Source organism: Micropterus salmoides, unplaced genomic scaffold (genome assembly GCF_014851395.1).
Source record: "Micropterus salmoides isolate LMB-PRFRI ecotype aquatic unplaced genomic scaffold, ASM1485139v1 Ms_hic_scaffold_12, whole genome shotgun sequence".
NCBI lineage: Eukaryota > Metazoa > Chordata > Actinopteri > Centrarchiformes > Centrarchidae > Micropterus > Micropterus salmoides.
In genome coordinates this window covers 22,734,828-22,753,827 of record NW_024040263.1, presented here as the reverse complement: position 1 = coordinate 22,753,827, position 19,000 = coordinate 22,734,828, and the positions used below count along the sequence as shown (strand labels likewise).

The 19,000-nt window shown below is 40.8% G+C and overlaps 1 protein-coding gene across 9 annotated transcripts; it reads left to right on the top strand.

The window, feature by feature from the left end:
* The first annotated feature begins 484 nt into the window (after positions 1 to 484).
* LOC119899452 (dynamin-2-like) lies at positions 485 to 18,701 on the top strand. 9 transcript variants are annotated; one of them, XM_038714013.1, is made up of 21 exons: positions 485 to 927; positions 3,698 to 3,771; positions 4,330 to 4,479; positions 4,567 to 4,770; positions 6,083 to 6,181; positions 6,483 to 6,643; positions 7,138 to 7,280; positions 7,372 to 7,507; positions 7,934 to 8,001; positions 9,502 to 9,640; positions 10,520 to 10,606; positions 10,707 to 10,777; positions 11,795 to 11,849; positions 12,900 to 12,926; positions 13,177 to 13,287; positions 13,560 to 13,669; positions 13,826 to 13,937; positions 14,630 to 14,797; positions 14,944 to 15,170; positions 15,563 to 15,811; positions 16,047 to 17,013. In XM_038714013.1, the coding sequence occupies exons 1-21, from the start codon at positions 767 to 769 to the stop codon at positions 16,111 to 16,113; spliced, it is 2,619 nt and encodes an 872-aa protein (XP_038569941.1). In that variant the 5' UTR covers positions 485 to 766; the 3' UTR covers positions 16,114 to 17,013. The 9 variants fall into 9 exon arrangements, with proteins under 9 accessions (XP_038569941.1, XP_038569935.1, XP_038569940.1 ...); XM_038714007.1 differs by having other exon boundaries at positions 16,044 to 17,013; XM_038714012.1 differs by lacking the exons at positions 9,502 to 9,640; positions 16,047 to 17,013 and adding exons at positions 8,418 to 8,556; positions 18,641 to 18,701 and having other exon boundaries at positions 486 to 927.
* Positions 18,702 to 19,000: the final 299 nt, after the last annotated feature.

The following is a 19,000-nucleotide window of genomic DNA, read 5'->3' as shown; positions in this document are numbered from 1 at the left end:
AGTCACGTTTAGTAATCAATAAAATAGATTTTTTTTTTTATTAGAGATTTGCTGTGGCTCTGTCAAAAGAGAGAGAGAGAGAGAGAGAGAGTTACAGGTGAGGTTTGAAGATGGTTTACAGCAGACAGTTGTCACAGGTTATTTTTTATTGACTGATGTCTCCGATTTATATTGTCAATATAAATTTAAAATATCTGTTTAAAATCAGTAATGAGTAAAATTCACATTAGCCAATATAAGTCCTGTTTTAGGCAACTTAAAGCTATTCATGCAGTGAACCAGGTGAAGATGACGCCCAACACGTAGGCTAGGCCTATATGTTTCGTGGTTTTTATTATAAACACATCCAGATTCCATTTTCATTGCTCCCATTTCAAAGTGCAAGTCCCAAAAGCTGTGCTGTAGAAATATGTCTGTGTACATTGACAGATGCCCCAGCTGACCAATGACAGAGCAAAGTGACGCTTGGGGCGGAGCCACACTCTCCGGCGGAGGCTGGGTGTCGCCTGACCGGATGATGACAGAACTTTTAGGTTTAATGTGGCTACTTTTATCACATAACCGTCCAGTTGAAACCTCACCAGAGCTCTGACCGCAGTCGGGACTCTTAACTGCTTGGTGTTTTCATAAAATAAAGTCTTAGAGTCTGTGACAGACTGCTGTGCCATCTGGGAACTTTTGGTTTGCTGGAAGAGCCACCTTTTGGCTCTTATTTGACCGGGGAGAAGAGCAGAATAGAGCCCACTGGGCTGACCGAGGTGCCGCTATGGGTAACCGGGGAATGGAAGACCTCATTCCCCTCATCAACAAGCTCCAGGACGCCTTCAGCTCCATCGGCCAGACATGCAACTTGGACCTGCCGCAGATAGCGGTCGTCGGTGGCCAGAGCGCAGGGAAGAGCTCCGTGTTGGAGAATTTCGTCGGGAGGTTGTACCGTTTATATGTAGTTTTGGATTAATCTGTCATTGTGCATGTGGTTTATGACTGTAGTTTGTGCCTGTCGCTGTTCTTTTAAGACAAACTACGCCGAACTTTTGCGTAAACGTCGCCAACAAAGCACTTGGTTACGCGCTGTGTGTGTCAGTGCCTCCCAGTTCCTAACGTTTTTTTTCCGCCAGCGGATTCTTTCCATTTTGGAGCTGAGCCTATTCACGACCCAAATAACGCATTTTACGCAACAAATCAGCTGTAGAAAACCGGAGGGGGGCTCTTTAGTCGAGAGCTCCACATCCTTAATCCACAGTAAAAATGTAACTTCCTCAGCAGGAATATTAACACTGATCCGTGCTGTTACTGCTTCAGGCCCAGTCTGGTAAACATTTACAAAGGCTGTTTTTTTTCCTTGAGACTGCTTGCCTCAATGGTTGTAAACACAAATTTATAGGCCTCACACTACATAGGCCAGGTCAATGTTTTACTTTCAAGGTTGTTGGCGGGTTTGATGAGATCATCATCAGATAGACAGAATTATTGGAGAGACAGTATGAAAAATCAAAGTAGTCTGCTCTGCCAGCACGCCTGCTGCTGAATGTCTTTGTGAGGTTGATGAATGAGTTTGAAAGAATTTGAAGGAGCAGTTGTTTGACGGCAAATAGCAGCAAACCAACTGTGCCATCAGTGCCATTTGTTAGGGTCACTGCTCAGTTTACAACAACATAGAAAATACTGGCGTAAGAGGTTTTGTTTTGCAGTTAAAACACAGTTACACACGCCTTGGGAGTAAATCTTTTCATGAGGAAAAGGAAAGGGAAGAAGATACGGTTGTGTTGCCGCAGTAGAGGCCTCATCCGCTGAAGATATCCGCAGCAGCTTTGTGTTGTATCTCCAAGTGAAGGTGCCCAGAAAAGGTTCCTCTACACAGAATGATTCCACTTGTTGTCCAAGAGATAGGGAATGTTGATTAGGCCGCCATGTCTCCTTATTTTCCTGTTGCCTTTTGTCTCCGAGTCCCAAGCAGTGGCTCGGGGAGACAGTAGGGGCATTCATGTGTTTGTGCTGGGGTCATCAGTGATGTCACCAGCTGCACTGTCATGTGTATATGACACACTGGGTACCAGATACCCACAGAAGGGTACTCCACTGTTTTCATGTTAGTTAATTAGCCTAGTGACAGAGGTGTAAGACTGGATTATGAGATCAGTTTATTAAATTTTTACTTAATTGAAGCAGGTTTTAGTTTGTCAGGGCAGCAACTAACAGTTATTTAAATTCTTGATCAGTCAATTTATTGTTTTCCACTTAATCGGATAGACCAGTGGTCCTCAACCTGGGGGTACAGACTCATCATCATCTAAGGGGTCACAAGATGATTAAAAGATTGTTCTTCTTTGTTTTTAGATTTTTCTATATTTTCTTTTGTGTGTAAAATATTGGAAGGTTTTACATTTTCCGGCCTTTAATAATTTAACAAAACCTTTTTTGGGGGGGGGGAATAACTCTTTAGTGGTCAAATGCAAGCAGTGACAAGAAGTGGCAAGTAATCACTGTTCATTTTACATGGTCAAAAGCCAGGATGGTTGGGAATATGGTTGCAACAAATGATCATTTTCACTATTGAGTATTGATTAGATTATTATTTTGATTAACTGAGTCATTCTGTAGTGTATGAAAAGTAAAAACAACTGTGAAAAACGCTAGCTCTGAAAGCACAAGATGATGCCTTCAGATGACTTGTTTTGTCCGACCAACAGTCTGAAATGACAAGTGACAAGATGTTCAGCTTAAAATGATAGAAAACAAAGAAAAACACCAAATTCTCACATTCAAGAGGCTGAAACCCGAAAATGAAGACCAGAAAAAGATTTTAATGACTGAAACCGTAGATCATGACTCAAAATTGTTGCAGATGAATTTTTCATTCTTTTGGTCGTAGTTGGGAACCACTGAATGAGACTATAAAATGTAGACAAAAATAACAAGTAGACAACCTTGCAAGTTACCAGAGGCCAAACCAGCAAATGTTTGGGTTAGATTTAATTGATTAACTGTCTTGTTGGTGATCGTATTATTCATGTTGTACTTTCACAAGTGACAGGAAGAGATGAGGAAAGAGGATGGGAATCACTCTTGTGTAACATCCTGACTGCTCTGTCAGCAGTGGACAACAGGCACAGGGTGTGTGTGTCTTTTTCTGTGTGTGGCTATATGTGTGTGTGTACAGCCTGCTTACCTCACGCTGAAACCCAGTCTTTGCTGCTGACCTGGCAAAGAAAGACAGACAGACACAGACATATTCTGGTAGCCTGGAGAGATGTGTGGTCAGTGACCTGGACATGATCACAACTCTATTGAACAGCAGTTTCCATTCTGATGATGTGTGTACTGAGAGGAGGGGATAGAGACACGTTTCTTTCTCTCTGTACTATTTATAATGAATAAGGTTGTAAGTCAATCTTTGCCTGACATCAATAATGCAGACATGAACATGCACAGGCTCTAGGGATTCATTTTTCGAGCTTGTACTATTTTGGTCAAAGATGACACATATTTTGTATTTTGACATAGAATGCCTCCCATATATTTATTTACTGAGAAAAGTTTTACTGAAAACTGGATTAATGTTTTTGATTAGTCTTGTTCTACTTTTATTGATTTGACATATCGTGGTGACACATGCCAAATGGCAATTTGCCTGTCAATACCTTGTCCCTAAGTTGTGTGTTTGTGTGTTAATCTTTATCTGTTGTATCTCTCTCAGGGACTTTTTGCCCAGAGGATCCGGCATCGTCACCCGTCGTCCTCTCATCCTCCAACTGATCAACAGTAAAGCAGGCAAGTTGTATGCATCAGTGAAACAGTTTGGAAAGGGTTTGCACACTAAAAATCTTTTCAAGAAATAGAGTCAGGTGTGTGTAGCCAAAATTAACAGTCCTTTCTAATAAAAATGAACAAGAATCAGTAAAAAAGTAATAATAATTATTCGGAAGGTCGGCGGTTCAATCCCTGGCTCCCCCTGGTTGCGTGTCAAAGTGTCCTTGGGCAAGATACTGAACCCCGAATTGCCCCTGGCGGCTGTTCCGCCAGTGTATGAGTGAGTGTGAATGTTAGTTTCTGTTTGAGCACACTTAGGCTCAGTATGTGAATGCAGATGTAGACATTTTGCGCCTGGAGTGGAGATAACGCTATATATAAATGTTATCCCATTATTTTTTTAAATGTACTTTAAATCTGTATTATTGAAAGCTTATTACAACATGTTTTATGCAACTAATTTATCCTTTTTTAGTTCTTCCCCCTATCCCCTTTTCTTGTCATATTGTTTTAATGTTCATCTCCCTTCAATCCACATAGCCTTCTCTACTGTCTAAATCTCTCATTGTCTCCATGTAGAGTATGCAGAGTTCCTGCACTGTAAGGGACGTAAGTTTGTGGACTTTGATGAGGTCCGTCTGGAGATTGAAGCGGAGACTGACAGGCTCACTGGATCCAACAAGGGCATCTCCCCCATCCCGATCAACCTCCGTGTCTACTCCCCTAATGGTAACACACGCACACATGCACATACAAACTCAGCCTTCTAGCTTCACGTTTCCAACCTCTGTCTTCCTTTATGCTGACCTCTCTCAGTGCTAAACCTGACCCTGATCGACCTGCCGGGGATGACCAAAGTGCCCGTGGGAGACCAGCCACAGGACATCGAGCACCAGATCAGGGAGATGCTGATGCAGTTCATCACCAAGGACAGCTGTCTGATCCTGGCCGTCACCCCAGCCAACACTGACCTGGCCAACTCTGATGCCCTCAAGATTTCTAAGGAGGTGGACCCTCAGGGTAAGGGGACGTTGTGACAGTGAGGAAAGTTTGTGTTTAGGATCCTATTTATCTGTCTGTTCCATCCATTTCTATGGATACTTGTCTAAATGCAAACATTTGGAACAAGGTTATTACTCTTTGCTGTATCTTGCAGCCGTTATCAATCTTCTTCTTTCTATTAATCTTTGCCTCCCTGCAGGAGCCCGGCTCGTCAGAATAATTAACAGTTACACTATTAAAAGACCTCCTGGCAACATAGATTTTAGACATATCATTGAATTTAATCATCTCCGCCTTTCGCCTTGGTTGGGTCCAGACATTTGAATCCGCCTAATTCTGTCTGATATCAGGCAACCTGTCCTTCTTTCATTGAAGGCAAAATATGTTTTTAACCATTTAATAACAACATACTGTGTGTCTGTAGCATTGTCAAAATGTACAAAAATGAACCCACCCAAATATTAAGGATTAAGGTAGTGACTGAGGTTCAAAGCAGGGCTCAGCTGTAGATCATGATGTGAAATCCCCTTTCTGTAGTATCAAATAACTAATTAAAACCAAACTTGAAAATGAACACTTGAGCATAGATCAACTTGATAATGATTTATGACCTGTACTGCAGCCATCGATGTGGCTTCACTTTTGGGGGGCTGTCATGTATGCAGAAATTCAAGCAAATTATCCAGTCACACTTTATGAGCAGAAAGGGTAGGTCTACCCTAAATTTGCCTATATCCATAAATTGGTTTAAGTAAGTATTATTTACTCAATTGCTGGCATATAAACATTCTTGTTAGCCATGCTAGTGGCAGTTGGTCTTTCTCAGGATTAATTGTAATAACTTTGGTCATTCCTTAACTTTTTGTCTTGCCTTGTCATCTAGTCTAAATTTTAACCTGTCCAATACTTTTGTTTATGACCAAAAACGTGCAAAACTAATGACATTTCCATCAACCTCAGCTGTGTTTTTTTTTGTTTGTTTAGTGCTTATTAGCAAATGTTAGCATCATAATATGCTACTGTAAGATGTTGATCAAGATGCTATATAACATGGTTATCATTGTAAACATTGTACCTGCTTAACATTAGCATGTTAGCATTGCCATTGTGAGAATGTTAGCATGCTGATGTTAGCATTTAGCTCAATGCAGCACTGTGCCAAAGTGCAGCCTCATTATATATTTTAAGCAGTGTATGTAAGTTTTTAACAGATGCTACATGTTTTTGACACTACAAAAAGACTGCTAACACGTTGTTCCACTGTGGGCTATTAGAATGTAACTGGCTATATGTGAGTATTAGAACATAATCGTGACACCTTTGTCTTCAGGGCTGCGGACCATTGGTGTGATCACAAAGCTGGACTTGATGGACGAGGGGACGGATGCACGAGACATCCTGGAAAACAAACTACTGCCACTCCGCAGAGGTAAAACCACACACACACACACACACACACAGACACACAAAATGCAAAGCAGTCAGAGAGCATTAGGACTGTTGTGTTGGTTCTGCACATTGGATTGGAAATGAAAAAAATGTCTTTGACATTAAAGTGACACTAAGTTTTAATTTGACAGTGTAGGAATGGAAGCCCTTTAAATACCTAGTATTTGAATTTTACAAAGTAACAGGACAAGTTAACATTTGGGTACAAATATGCAGTCTGAAGTCTTCTCAGGTTGAAAAAATAAAAAAAATCTTGGTTGCTCCTCTGTATTTTTCTTTAGGGTACATCGGTGTGGTGAACCGCAGTCAAAAGGACATCGATGGGAAGAAAGACATCCGCGCTGCTTTGGCTGCTGAGAGGAAGTTCTTCCTGTCTCACCCGGCATACAGACACATTGCAGAGCGCATGGGCACACCACATCTGCAGAAGACGCTCAATCAGGTGAGATACACACACACACACACACACACACACGCACACAAACCTTCTATTTCTATAGTTGTGAGGATCCTAATTGTCATAAGGCGTTCACTAGACCCTAACCCTAACCTTATCCGTCACAACTAAAATGCTGATCCTAACCTTAATCTAAACCTAACTCTACACTAACTCTTAAAATAAAGTCTTTACCTTTAAACAGCCCTTTGACTTTACTTTCCAAAAATGTCCTCACTCGGTTGGTTAAAATCTTGTTCTGGTCCTCACTATGTAGGAAGTACAAGTACACACACACACATCCACACACACACACAATTTAAGTTTATTACATATTTTTAATGTAACGTTTAAGCTTAATTTTGTGACTGAATTCCAGAGCTATCAATATTTTCTCTGGTATGTTTTCATTTGTTTCTCAACATGATGTCTGTTAGTGGAGATTTGCTGCACTGAACTTAATTACATTAATTCATTAAATTAATTTTATTTCTCTCCAGCAACTTACCAACCACATTCGTGACACATTGCCAGGGTTACGCAGTAAGCTTCAAAGCCAGCTGTTATCACTGGAGAAGGAGGTGGAGGAGTACAAGAACTTCCGCCCTGACGACCCCACACGCAAGACCAAGGCTTTACTCCAGTAAGTAAGCACACACACACACACACACACGCAGAAACACAAATACACATTTGTTTAAGAAGTTAAGACATTTCCGTTACACAACCTGCAGGATGGTGCAGCAATTTGGCGTGGACTTTGAGAAGTGCATAGAAGGGTCTGGGGATCAGGTGGACACCTCTAACTTGTCTGGTGGAGCGAAGATCAACCGCATCTTTCATGAGCGCTTTCCCTTCGAGTTGGTGAAGGTGACAAGCGTTATGTCTAATTTCATCATGGATATAATCATTATGTTTTATAGATTTCAATGGTTACATTTCAGCCACAGTTTTTTATCATTGAATTTGGAAAGGAATGGCTCTCTTTTCTTTTCCAGAAAAGCCAGCTTTGTGAAAGAATTGTTTTTCTAAGGGTAAACAAGTGGCTCTGTGACTGTTTTGTATTTACAGCACTGATCTAGTAATCTATGTAGCAATCTTTATAAATACTGTCATACTGTTGCTTAAGCTCTCATAAATCGAATACCAAGAATGGGCACACAAACCCACAGACTCTTCCACTTGTTTGGCCTCATGTTTGTCTGTGTGTCAGTTTACGCTTGGCAATGGAAAGTAGCATTTATTTTCCATAGAACAAACACAGCCTAAGCTTTCTTTTTTTGCACTGTGTCTTAGATGGAGTTTGATGAGAAGGAGCTGAGGAAAGAGATCAGTTATGCCATCAAGAACATCCACGGAGTCAGGCAAGTTGAAACAGCCTGCAAAAGGCACATCACACGTAGCACACATGCCTTCACTGTTGTTGTTGTCACACTTGTGTGTGCTTACCTGTCTGCCAGCTTTTCCCCTGTTTGTCTGTTCAGTTTTATGAAAACCTTCAGTCTTCTCTCTCTTGAAGTGTCAGTGTCTCTCCTGTTTTTCAAATCTTCATTAAGTGTGCTGGCTCTTCTGTCTGTCTATGTTTTCTTTTATCTGTGTTTTTATCCCCGGGGCTTATGTTAGTCTTATGGTTTTCTGGTTTTCTTCTGCTATTCCTCTTTTGGTCTCAATGTCTGTCTGCTCATGTCTTCCTTCATCTGTGTGCCTGTCTCACACTCTTTCTGTGTCTATCTACCCTCCTCCCCCTGCTCCATGTCTGTCTTGTCTGTATGTCCTTCAGGACAGGCCTGTTCACCCCAGACCTGGCGTTTGAGGCCATAGTGAAAAAGCAGATCATTAAGCTGAAAGAGCCGTGTCTGAAATGCATCGACCTGGTGATCCAGGAGCTCATCAACACAGTCAGACAGTGCACTAATAAGGTATCACTGCATGGTCTCCTGCCCGGTAGCCTCACCGTACATACACACCGCAGAGACCATTCAATTTAAGAGCTGCCGGGGGCTGTTTTATAAAGCAGCCCTTTTAGTTTTTAGCTCTGTGCTTTTGGATATCATTTCAGTATCTCAGGCTGAAAATAAATTGGATGAATTCAAAGGAAGGGTTCAGTTCTTTCACCTGCTTTGAAGTTAACCTGCATGAACATAGGTGGGTGTATTTGAAAGTCCTGGCTGTACTGCAGTGCACTGGAGTATTATCTCTGAGAGGCTGTGTGGTCAGAAACAGACAGGTTGTTACATGTTCCAGTACAGGTTCATTACAAAACAAGCTGCAGGCTTGGTTTTAAGCTACAGCTCAAACAAGGCTAAGAGTCTACAGCCATGCTGGCGGCTCTGTGAAGTATAATGGTTACCATATTCACCCTCTTAGTTTAGTGTGTTAGCATGCTAACATTTGATCTAACTAGCATTAAACACAAAGTACAGAAGAGGCTGATGGGAATGATATTATTTTTGCAGATATTTGATCATAAACTATTTTATTGGCATCCTGATCAGATGGTGGCGCTAAAGGAAATATAAAGGATCATCAAAGTGATTAGGATTTATCATGTGGGAAACACAGCAAACCATCTAATGGTTGTCGACGTTGCCAAAGCTGTAGGCTGACTCTTAATATACACATGAAGAGGAATCTAAAATCAAAATGAACCTGCAGCTTGTTTCCTGTTCTGTACATGAAGTAGAACTAACTAAAAACCTGTTTTTTTTTCTTTGTCCTCAATCTTCTTCATTCTTTTCCTTTTCAACTTTATTTCCCCCCAAAACTATTCCATCCAACTTGTGCTTTCATTTTGACCCATGCTACACACCGCCTCCTCCTTCACCTGACATTAAACCTCCAACTCCCATGATGCTTCACTACAGGACAGGCCTGTTCACCCCAGACCTGGCATTTGAGGCCATAGTGAAAAAGCAGATCATTAAGCTGAAAGACCCATGTCTGAAATGTGTTGACCTGGTCGTCACCGAGCTTGTCACCCTGATCAGGAAGTGCACTGAAAAGGTAAACTTGAGCAACGGAGAGACAGATGTGATAAATACAGAGAGGGGACTGAAATGGGATTGTGTGAAGGTAAAACAGATGCAAACAAAAGGTGATAGAGAGATGAAGAAATTACAAAAATCTCAAAAATTACTAACTTGTCAGCGTCTAGTGTTGTTGATCATTACCCCTCACCGCTGCTTGAAAGCTTCCCTCAGCACACGTCCCACCCTCCTTAGCCTGTGGTTCCCTCTATAATGACAAATCTAAAAGAGCCCTTTCCAATTCTGATCCTGGACCCCTATCAGCCCACTTACTCCATCAGCACTGCTTTTGGTGATTTATATAACAACCCCACACCCTACCCCGCTTATCAAATCAAATCCCAACTCTAACACTAAGAAATGTGGCTGTTAAGGGAGATTTGTATGTATGTGTCCTGTGATACACCCTTTGACAACAATAATACAACCTATACAAGACCCCGCCAGACCATATCCTATCATCGTCTCTTTCTGGACTTTAACCTCATCTCTTTTCCTAATTCCTCCCTGATTTGTTGACACTCGTTATCAGCTTGAGAAAATTAATTAAAAAGTTTTAGTTCACTGTTTCTTTACACTTGTCACAGTTTAGTTGTTATCACAACATGACAAGACTCAACAACAAATGACAAGGAATCTCAAGCTGATATGGAAGTCATTGGTGCATGCCTCCTCAGTCTTTATGTGTCAAATGTCTTGCCTCATATTTGTGTTTGTGCTGTCAGCGGCTGGGTGTAGCTGCTCATGAGGAAACGCAGTGTTTACAGTGTTGTGTAAGTCTATATAGGTGTGTGTCCTGTAATCACAGTGCCTGCAGTAGTGTGTCTTCGTGTGTTTTCTCTGTCTGTGTCTAAAGCTGGGATCGTACCCTCGACTGAGAGAAGAGACCGAGAGAATCGTCACCACTTACGTCAGAGAGAGAGACAGCAAGACCAAAGACCAGGTGTGTGTGTGTGACACAGAGCGAGAAAGATGCATCCTACTTGTACATTTGTACAGTTTCACTTCTTTGTGGACGTAACATATTATGTTTTGCCACTCAGGTGCTGCTGTTGATTGACATTGAGCTATCCTACATCAACACTAACCATGAGGACTTCATTGGTTTTGCAAAGTAAGACATAAATTAAGATACTTATTGATGAGTTTCATTAGGATCAGAAATTACAGGTCTGTCTTTGATTAGTCGATTGACAAGCAAAGCTTTGTTGGTTTCATCTGATGTTTTTCTTTGTCATATATGAGCAAGTGAATATGTCAACTTGGGCTCTGGGACATTACAATGCTTTTTTTTTGATTCATTGCTTTGTTCACAAAATACTTAAGTATTATTTATAGACAAAGCAATGAATAAAAAACCCCAATTGTGATTCACTTCAGCCTCTTGTGGCCGAAATGAGTATTACAACAACAAACACTGGGGAAAGAAATTCAGCTGCCAAACATTTTTCCCTCTTTACAGTTGAATTTTTTTTAAGGAACTCCTGGCACATCTTTTTTTCCCCGCCTATTCTTAAGTTTAACATTCTTAAAACTATTTATTTTCGGACTTAATGGATCACCAGAAAAATCATACATATTCCTACATATTCCAATATTCCTACACCAATCATTGTTTAATAGTTTGTGCTCGTTAACCTACAAGTGATAAAGATATTCATATGTTCAAAATCACAACAAATTAGGACGTTTTTGCTTTCTTAATAGTAGAACGGAAGCTCAGGAATAGATGGACAGCAAAGTAACTGTCCACCATTATGAGAAAAGATCAATCTACCTAGTTTCCGTCTCTAATTTGTGTGGATGTGCTGCAGTTCTTCTTCATATGTGACAATGAATTGAATGTCTTTGGGATTTAGAATGCTGATCAGACAAATTAGATTACTGGAAGACCACCGTCATCTTGAACTTGTTATGGGCATTATCTAACCTTTTTCTAAAGTTTTATAGACCAAACTAAGAAAACAATGGGCAGAATACTAGACAGACACTGAGAATAATCATTAGCTGTGGCCCTAGAGTAGGAAATACCTTCATCCTTGCATCAGAATAGATTCTTTCTCAGTGCCCTGTTTTAAATATGTACTGTATCTTAGACCAGAGTTTATGTTATTGAATCTCTCTCCTGCAGTGCCCAGCAAAGGACTGCTGCTAATGCCACCAAGAAGAGAGTCATGCCCAATCAGGTAACTCACTCATTTAAGCAAATAAACTATGCATCCGATATAAAGCCTTCACACCACTGTCGCATCTTTCTCCTGTTGTTTTCTTATTTCTTGTTCCTTCTGTTTGTCTCAGCCCGTCTCTCCTGTCATTGTTCCCCTGTGTTGCTTCACATTTACATACTCTTGTCTGTGCCCCTCTTGTCTTTTCTCTTTATTTCCCTTTCCTCTTTCTCCTCTTCTCTTACTCCTTTTTTTATCGTCCAGGGAGAAATTCTTGTAAGTATCATACCCCCTGCACCTCCACTTGTCACTTCCTCTTTGGGTGGGTGGGGGAGTCAGCGGCCATTCAGACCATGTCGAGAAGATTTGTGCTCCTTGACGAAGAAGGGGGAAGTGAAAGAGTTACGCTCATGGATGTATCATGAGAACTGGATACCATGTACCAAGATGGCTGCCATTCTTGCTAAGTTTCTTACCCAGCAAATAGCAAATTCTGTATTGCACAGCCCACTGCACATACACATTAGCGAATCTTTCCATGTCCCATTGACTTTGCACAGGGATGATGGTACACAGACAATGAGACTTTTCTATGCTCTGGGAAAGTTTTACAAACATTAAGTCTTTATGGTTTAAAAATTAACAATACAAAGATTAATACTCATCTTTGTCTGCAGCTTGAGGTTAACTGTCAACAGTTTTACAGCTTGCTTCTAGACATTTTGGTGCCCTACTAGATCAGTACAACTTTACTATTATATACTTGGTATGGTATACTTATGGTATATATATTTTTTTATATCTTTCACTCATTAACTACCTAATGACTCGAGTGTCCCAGTTATGAGTTTTATCCTTGTTTTGATAACATGTGGGATATGAACATAAGTGACCTATCTGGTTATCCATGTGTCTGATTTGTATGCAGCGGTGTGCACAAATAAAATGTGTGGGTCACAAAATAAGAGACAGCCAGCAGTAACTCTATACTATATTCATGGTTACACCACCCAGTCTTGGGTGTCCGCTTAATATCCCTGTGTCTGTTCCCTTTGTCTTCTTGTCCGTCAGTCTGGCAGAGAGAGGGATGCAGAGAAGGTGACTTTTCATTGGTCATTATTTGCTTTTACTGTCTACAGGTTGATCTGACTGCACTGTGCTCTTTTCTTTTTAATGATGAATACTGTCACACTGGCATGACTTTTTTGTATTTTGATGGCAATTCTCTGCATGTGTCTATATTTTTGTCTTTCCTTTTTTTTTAGATGTTCTTTTTGCTTGCTGTTCATCCACATTGCCCCTCTTGTGGGGTGTGTGGTTTAGCCAACTGTTGGACTCTCGTTTGCAGGTGATCCGCAGAGGCTGGCTTACTATCAACATCAGTATCATGAAGGGAGGATCTAAGGACTACTGGTTTGTCCTGACTGCTGAGTCTCTCTCCTGGTACAAAGATGAGGAGGTAAGGCTGCTAACAGGACAGTAAATGCATGTAAATTTATAGTTTACTTGCACTTTCTCTATGGCATAGAGAGGAAGTGTGCTTATTTTTAAAGATGAAACTTCCAGCACCCGGTAAAGTAATTACTGAGTTACTACAATAACACTACATTAAAACTGTAAAGTGCAGTCTTACTTGTTTTTAAAGAAAACACTTGATGCTGCTCTGTTGATGGATTCTTATAGTTTTCCTTCTGTCATATTCATCATTACATTACTGGGTATTTTTATCAGGAGAAAGAGAAGAAGTACATGCTGCCTCTTGACAACCTGAAGCTAAGAGATGTGGAGAAGGGTTTCATGTCCAGCAAACATGTCTTTGCCATCTTCAATACTGAACAGAGGTGTGGACGCTATGATCTTCGTAAACAATCAAGTTTATGGTGTTCTATTTGTTGTAATCGTTGGTTAATGTGTGTGTGTGTGTGTGTGTGTGTGTGTGTGTGTGTGTGTGTGTGTGTGTGTGTGTGTGTGTGTGTGTGTGTGTGTGTGGCTTATAGGAATGTCTATAAAGACCTACGTCAGATTGAGCTGGCATGTGACACTCAGGAGGATGTCGACAGCTGGAAGGCTTCGTTCCTCAGAGCTGGTGTTTACCCAGAGAAAGACCAGGTACACAAGAGTGCGTTCACATTTTAAAGGCTGTTGGCCGTTTACAAAGGATTCCCTGTATTTCTTTAAATGTGGCCTGGTGATATTTAAAGATACACAGCACACAGTAACATATGAGAATTTTGTTAGCTGTTTGCATGTATTTGGGTAAGATGCATTTGTGAACAAAGTTGTAAACTGTATTTTACTTTACAGTGTTATTGTTTCTGAGGTACAGTAGGTTTTACAGAGCTCCAAAGCTCTTTTTATGCCTCTGCACAATAGCCGTGGTATTATGTTTTCAGGTTATTCATCCATCCGTATGTCCGTCCCATTCTTATGAACGCGATATATCCGGGATCTAATAGGACTGTGTGGGTGTGGTTTGATCGGATTTAATTGATAGTGGCAAAACAAACAACTCTCATCAATTTCTGATTGTTGTATATTCAACCTGATTGGTGCTCAGAAGTAAATGACATTTTTCCAACAGAGCCCCGTCCACTTCTAAACAGTATCAAGCGCACAGACACAGACTTTTTCCCTTGTGATATAACCAAAACTGGTCTAACTTTGATTCCCATCACTCAGAATAACAATCGGAGGGAGAAAATACATTTTCAGCTTCAACGGATCACACGAACAAAACATGAATTCACGTCTGCACTGCATCCCTCACATCTCCTTCTCTGTCTCTGTCTCTGTCTGTCCAGCCTGAGAGCGAAGATGCCATGAACCCCAGCGACACCGTGTCCATGGACCCGCAGCTGGAACGGCAGGTGGAGACCATTCGCAACCTTGTGGACTCATATATCAGCATCGTCAACAAGTCCATCAGAGACCTCATGCCCAAGACCATCATGCACCTCATGATCAACAGTGTAAGTCTTGTGTTTCTTTTTCCATTAGATCATCAACCTCTAGATCTAGAGAAATATGGTAAATGAAAAATAGGCTGGGCCACTCTCCCATATAGTCTTGACTGTATTAACCGTCCTTCCTCTACTGTTCCCACTCCCATCTCCAGGCGAAGGACTTCATCCACTCTGAGCTGCTGGCCTACCTGTACTCGGCCGGGGACCAGGGCAGTTTAATGGAGGAGTCAGCAGAGCAGGCTCAGAGGAGAGATGAGATGCTGAGGATGTATCACGCTCTGAAAGAGGCCCTGGTCCTCATAGGAGACATCAGCACCACCACGGTTTCTACTCCAGTGCCTCCTCCAGTAGACGACACCTGGATGGCCAAGGAGCCAAGGTAACAGATATAAATAAACACAAATATATTCTAAGTAACCAGAAATGTCAGTGCAGAAATGCCAAACTACCGTAGGTTCGAGGTCATTTAGAATCAGTGTCACCATTAGACAGTTTGTCCACCAGAGAGCACTGACAGGCTGATTTTTCCATTGTATAATTATGTGTGTGTATATATATATAGATAGGTAGGTAGATTGATGTGTGTATATAAGTATAAAATATGTTTAATGGGTTCTTACAGTGACTACCGTGACTTACCATGACTAATAATCCATAGTAGTCTTTTTCTTTAATTTTCATTCATTGTCTTGTCACTTTGGAAGTGTACTGAAGGTTCAAATGAATGAAATGTAACTCCTTACTCACTAGCATCCTCTCTTTCTGTCTCAGTCCTCCGCCGGCGTCCCGCACTGCCTCAGCAACAGCGCCCCCTCCCAGCCGACCCCCGGCAGTGAGGGGGCCTACCCCAGGTCCTCCACCCCCTCTCAACCCCTCACCAGCATTTGGAGCCCCGCCGGTGCCGTCTCGACCCGGCCCCAGCCAAACGGCCTTTGCAGGCGATCCCAACTCTAGTGTTGTGCCTCTTGTGCCTTCCAGGCCGGCCCGCGTGCCTCCAGCACTGCCGCCCGGCATTCCAAGGTAAAATCATGCACAGTCACACACACACACACACACACACACAACATGATGCCTTTTCTGGTTTTGGTATTGAGGGAAGTTGCTGGGACAACCTAGACTGCTGGTGACGGGTCGTACTATATGTTCTGGCTTTTGGTGGATTGGGAATTGGTGCATGACTTTCTGATCATATTTTTCCTTGCATGTTTCTTTTCTCCCTCCCCCAACACCTCCCCCCTCTCTCTTCCTGCAGCAGAAGACCCCCGGCTGCTCCCAACCGGCCCACTGTCATACGTCCTTCAGAGCCCTCCCTGCTTGACTAGAAACACACACACACACACACACACAAAAAAAAAAAAAAAAAAAATTATATATATATATATATATATACACACACCTTTGCCTTTGTTTACACTTTTCTCTTGAGCAGAGATAGTCATTCATTTTTTCATATATATTCCTTTAACTTTCATGTATGAAATGACCTTTAACTACAAACTTTGTCCTCCTATAAGTGGTAATCTGATGCTGTTTCAGTCTGTGCATTTCAGAAGCATTATGTATTTAATTTTGACTTTATGTGTAGGTAGCTTTTTTTAACAGTTTATGATAACATTTTCTGCATTGTATTATGAAAAGGGATACATTTCATGATTTTATTGACTTAAAGATTATGAACCAGCAGGTCATCTTGAATTTTACTTGTTTCATTTGAAATGAAATGTTTCTTAAAACAATTTATGAGTCATTACTTTTATATAATGATAAGAAAAGACTTTCTAGAAGCCTTTTTTCTGTGAGCTGTATACTTGCTAACATTTTGTCAGAATTCTTATACACTAAGCACCTCATTAAGTAAGCAGCACCTTTTGATTAAGTCTCTGAGTCTCTTCATTGTTGATAGATTTTTTTTTAGTCAGCCTTCAAATGAACATCATAAATTTAGACTGATCAATGGATATTTTTGCTTCAATATTTTGGCTTACTTTATTTCAAGGTTTTTCAAGTATAGCAAAGTTGAGAGAAGAGCGACCTTGAGTCTGACAGTTACCTCCCACCACTGCTCATTCTTGGTGAAATTTGTACCTTGAGCAGAAACAAAATTGTAATTACTTATTATCACCTGAAAAAGCCATAATGAAAAAAAGTATAATGTACAAAAAAGGGCCTTTCTTTCAGAAGGTTCATAAAGTAATGGACTGAATAAAAGCATAGAAAAAGAAGGTTTGGTGGCTGGTCCTTATTCCCCCTGTCCTTTCTTTCTTGTGTACCTGAAAAGGATTAAGTCCGGGCTAGGCCGGCTAAAGACCCAAAACACGTCTTCACCACTTTAAGAATCTTCAAAATAGTCCGAAAAATTCACTGGAGACAGTCAAAAATCGATGCAAAAGAGCTTTTATTTCATTACAAGACAAAAACCCAAACTTTGTAAAATCTCCCCCCACATAGGCGGAATTTCTACGTGATCTCTATGCTCGCTGACTCCACCCTTTCTTGCACACTATGATGATGAATTTCTTATCCCCTATTGCCATCTAGTGGCCTCTTTGTGTACTAATTTAAATAGTGTTCCCCTGAATGTGAAGCATAGGAATTTCCTCTGCCTGGGAATGACGGGGAAATGAAAAAGTCCATAGGTTAATGGATGTGGACCAATCACCAGGGTGCACACAGTCCAGCACGTGCTTCATTGTGATCATGTGAAACAGTCTCCTCATATGAACTTTGTTTAAGAGGATTATGAAAAAAAAAAATTGAAAAATATTTGTGTTCAGTGAGGATCAAACATGCAACCATAAGACTATGAGTCTTGCACTTCACCAACTGAGCTAACCAATGACACTATTAGCCTCACCGAATTTACCTTTAAGAAACGTTCCTGCTTTTTAATATATTTCACAAACCTATATTTCTCTTAACAGAATCTTACGGGTTTTCCAAAGTAGCTCTTAGAAGTGTTGTTTTTGGCGTAAAATGGTCAACATTTCTTGCAGGTGGAGGAAATTTTGGAAAAGAAGGGCCATTATCTCTCCCGGTTGGCTCCTTTGAACTACTATTCTTGGAATGTAATGCTCATTATCTCTCTTTCTTATCGGTGATGTTTACTTCCTAGGTTATACTCCCTCTTTGTCCATTACAGATAATTGATAATGGCCCTGTACTTCCCCTGCTAAGTCTGTCAGTATGCTAGGCATGCCCACAGATAATATCATCCTCCAGACTCGCACCAGGATCTTTATCTCTGTTAGGCTTTTGATCCTGGATCTTTGATGTTTAGAGTGCAAACAGCTTTTGGTTAAAGGAGAAACACTATATAGAGTGAATGATTTGACTTTTGGAACACACTTTTAAAATGTAAAATATATATATATATAAGATATAATACTTGCAACAGTATAATGATAACAAAAACATACAACAGTAATAACAAAAATACACAACCGAGCTTTTCTTTGGTTGTCTTTTTTTGACACATCTGTTGTTTGATCTGCCGTCTCCATACATAGACAGTAAACATGTCGTACATGTGCTTCCTGTCACTTTGAGCGTACAGCAAGTTTTACATAACAGAGCCAAGGTCAAGACCCTTTGACTTCCGTGATAGTCAAATGGAGTCAGCCGTGCAGTACAAGAATGTTTTACTTTTCTGCATGAAGCCGTGGGTTACCATGGTAACTGTGGTTGCAGATAGTTGTTGCTTTTGGGCTGTTCATAGAGCAGGCCAGGAATGAATAAAGGTATGCAATCCCACTCCTATCTGTTTTAGAGATGTTTCTTCTCCATTGTGTCTGTGTAACTGCTCCGTGTACAATCAGAAACTGACTTTCTTTTCATGGTCTTCTCACACAGGCGCCCTCCACATATCCCGTCTCGTCCCAACCAGTGGTGATGGAAACTCAGATTTTGACCACAAAAAAGTTGCTGTTTTCCATGATGTTTCCTGTGGGTAATTCTGAAACTGTTGACGCTTTGTTTTTATTAGATGTTTAAGGAAGAGAAAGATGCAAAAATATTTGGTGACATGAGGTTGTGGCTGGACCAAAGCTGACATCCTGTGTTTGTTGGATTGCTTTGCTCCACAATTAAAAAATGATCTTACTGCAACTAAATGAAATAATACAAAAATACTGATGACCTTTGTACATACAAGTATGTCATTAAGCTTATACAGTATTTCTAGTATTTAATATATACTGTAGATCAGTGATC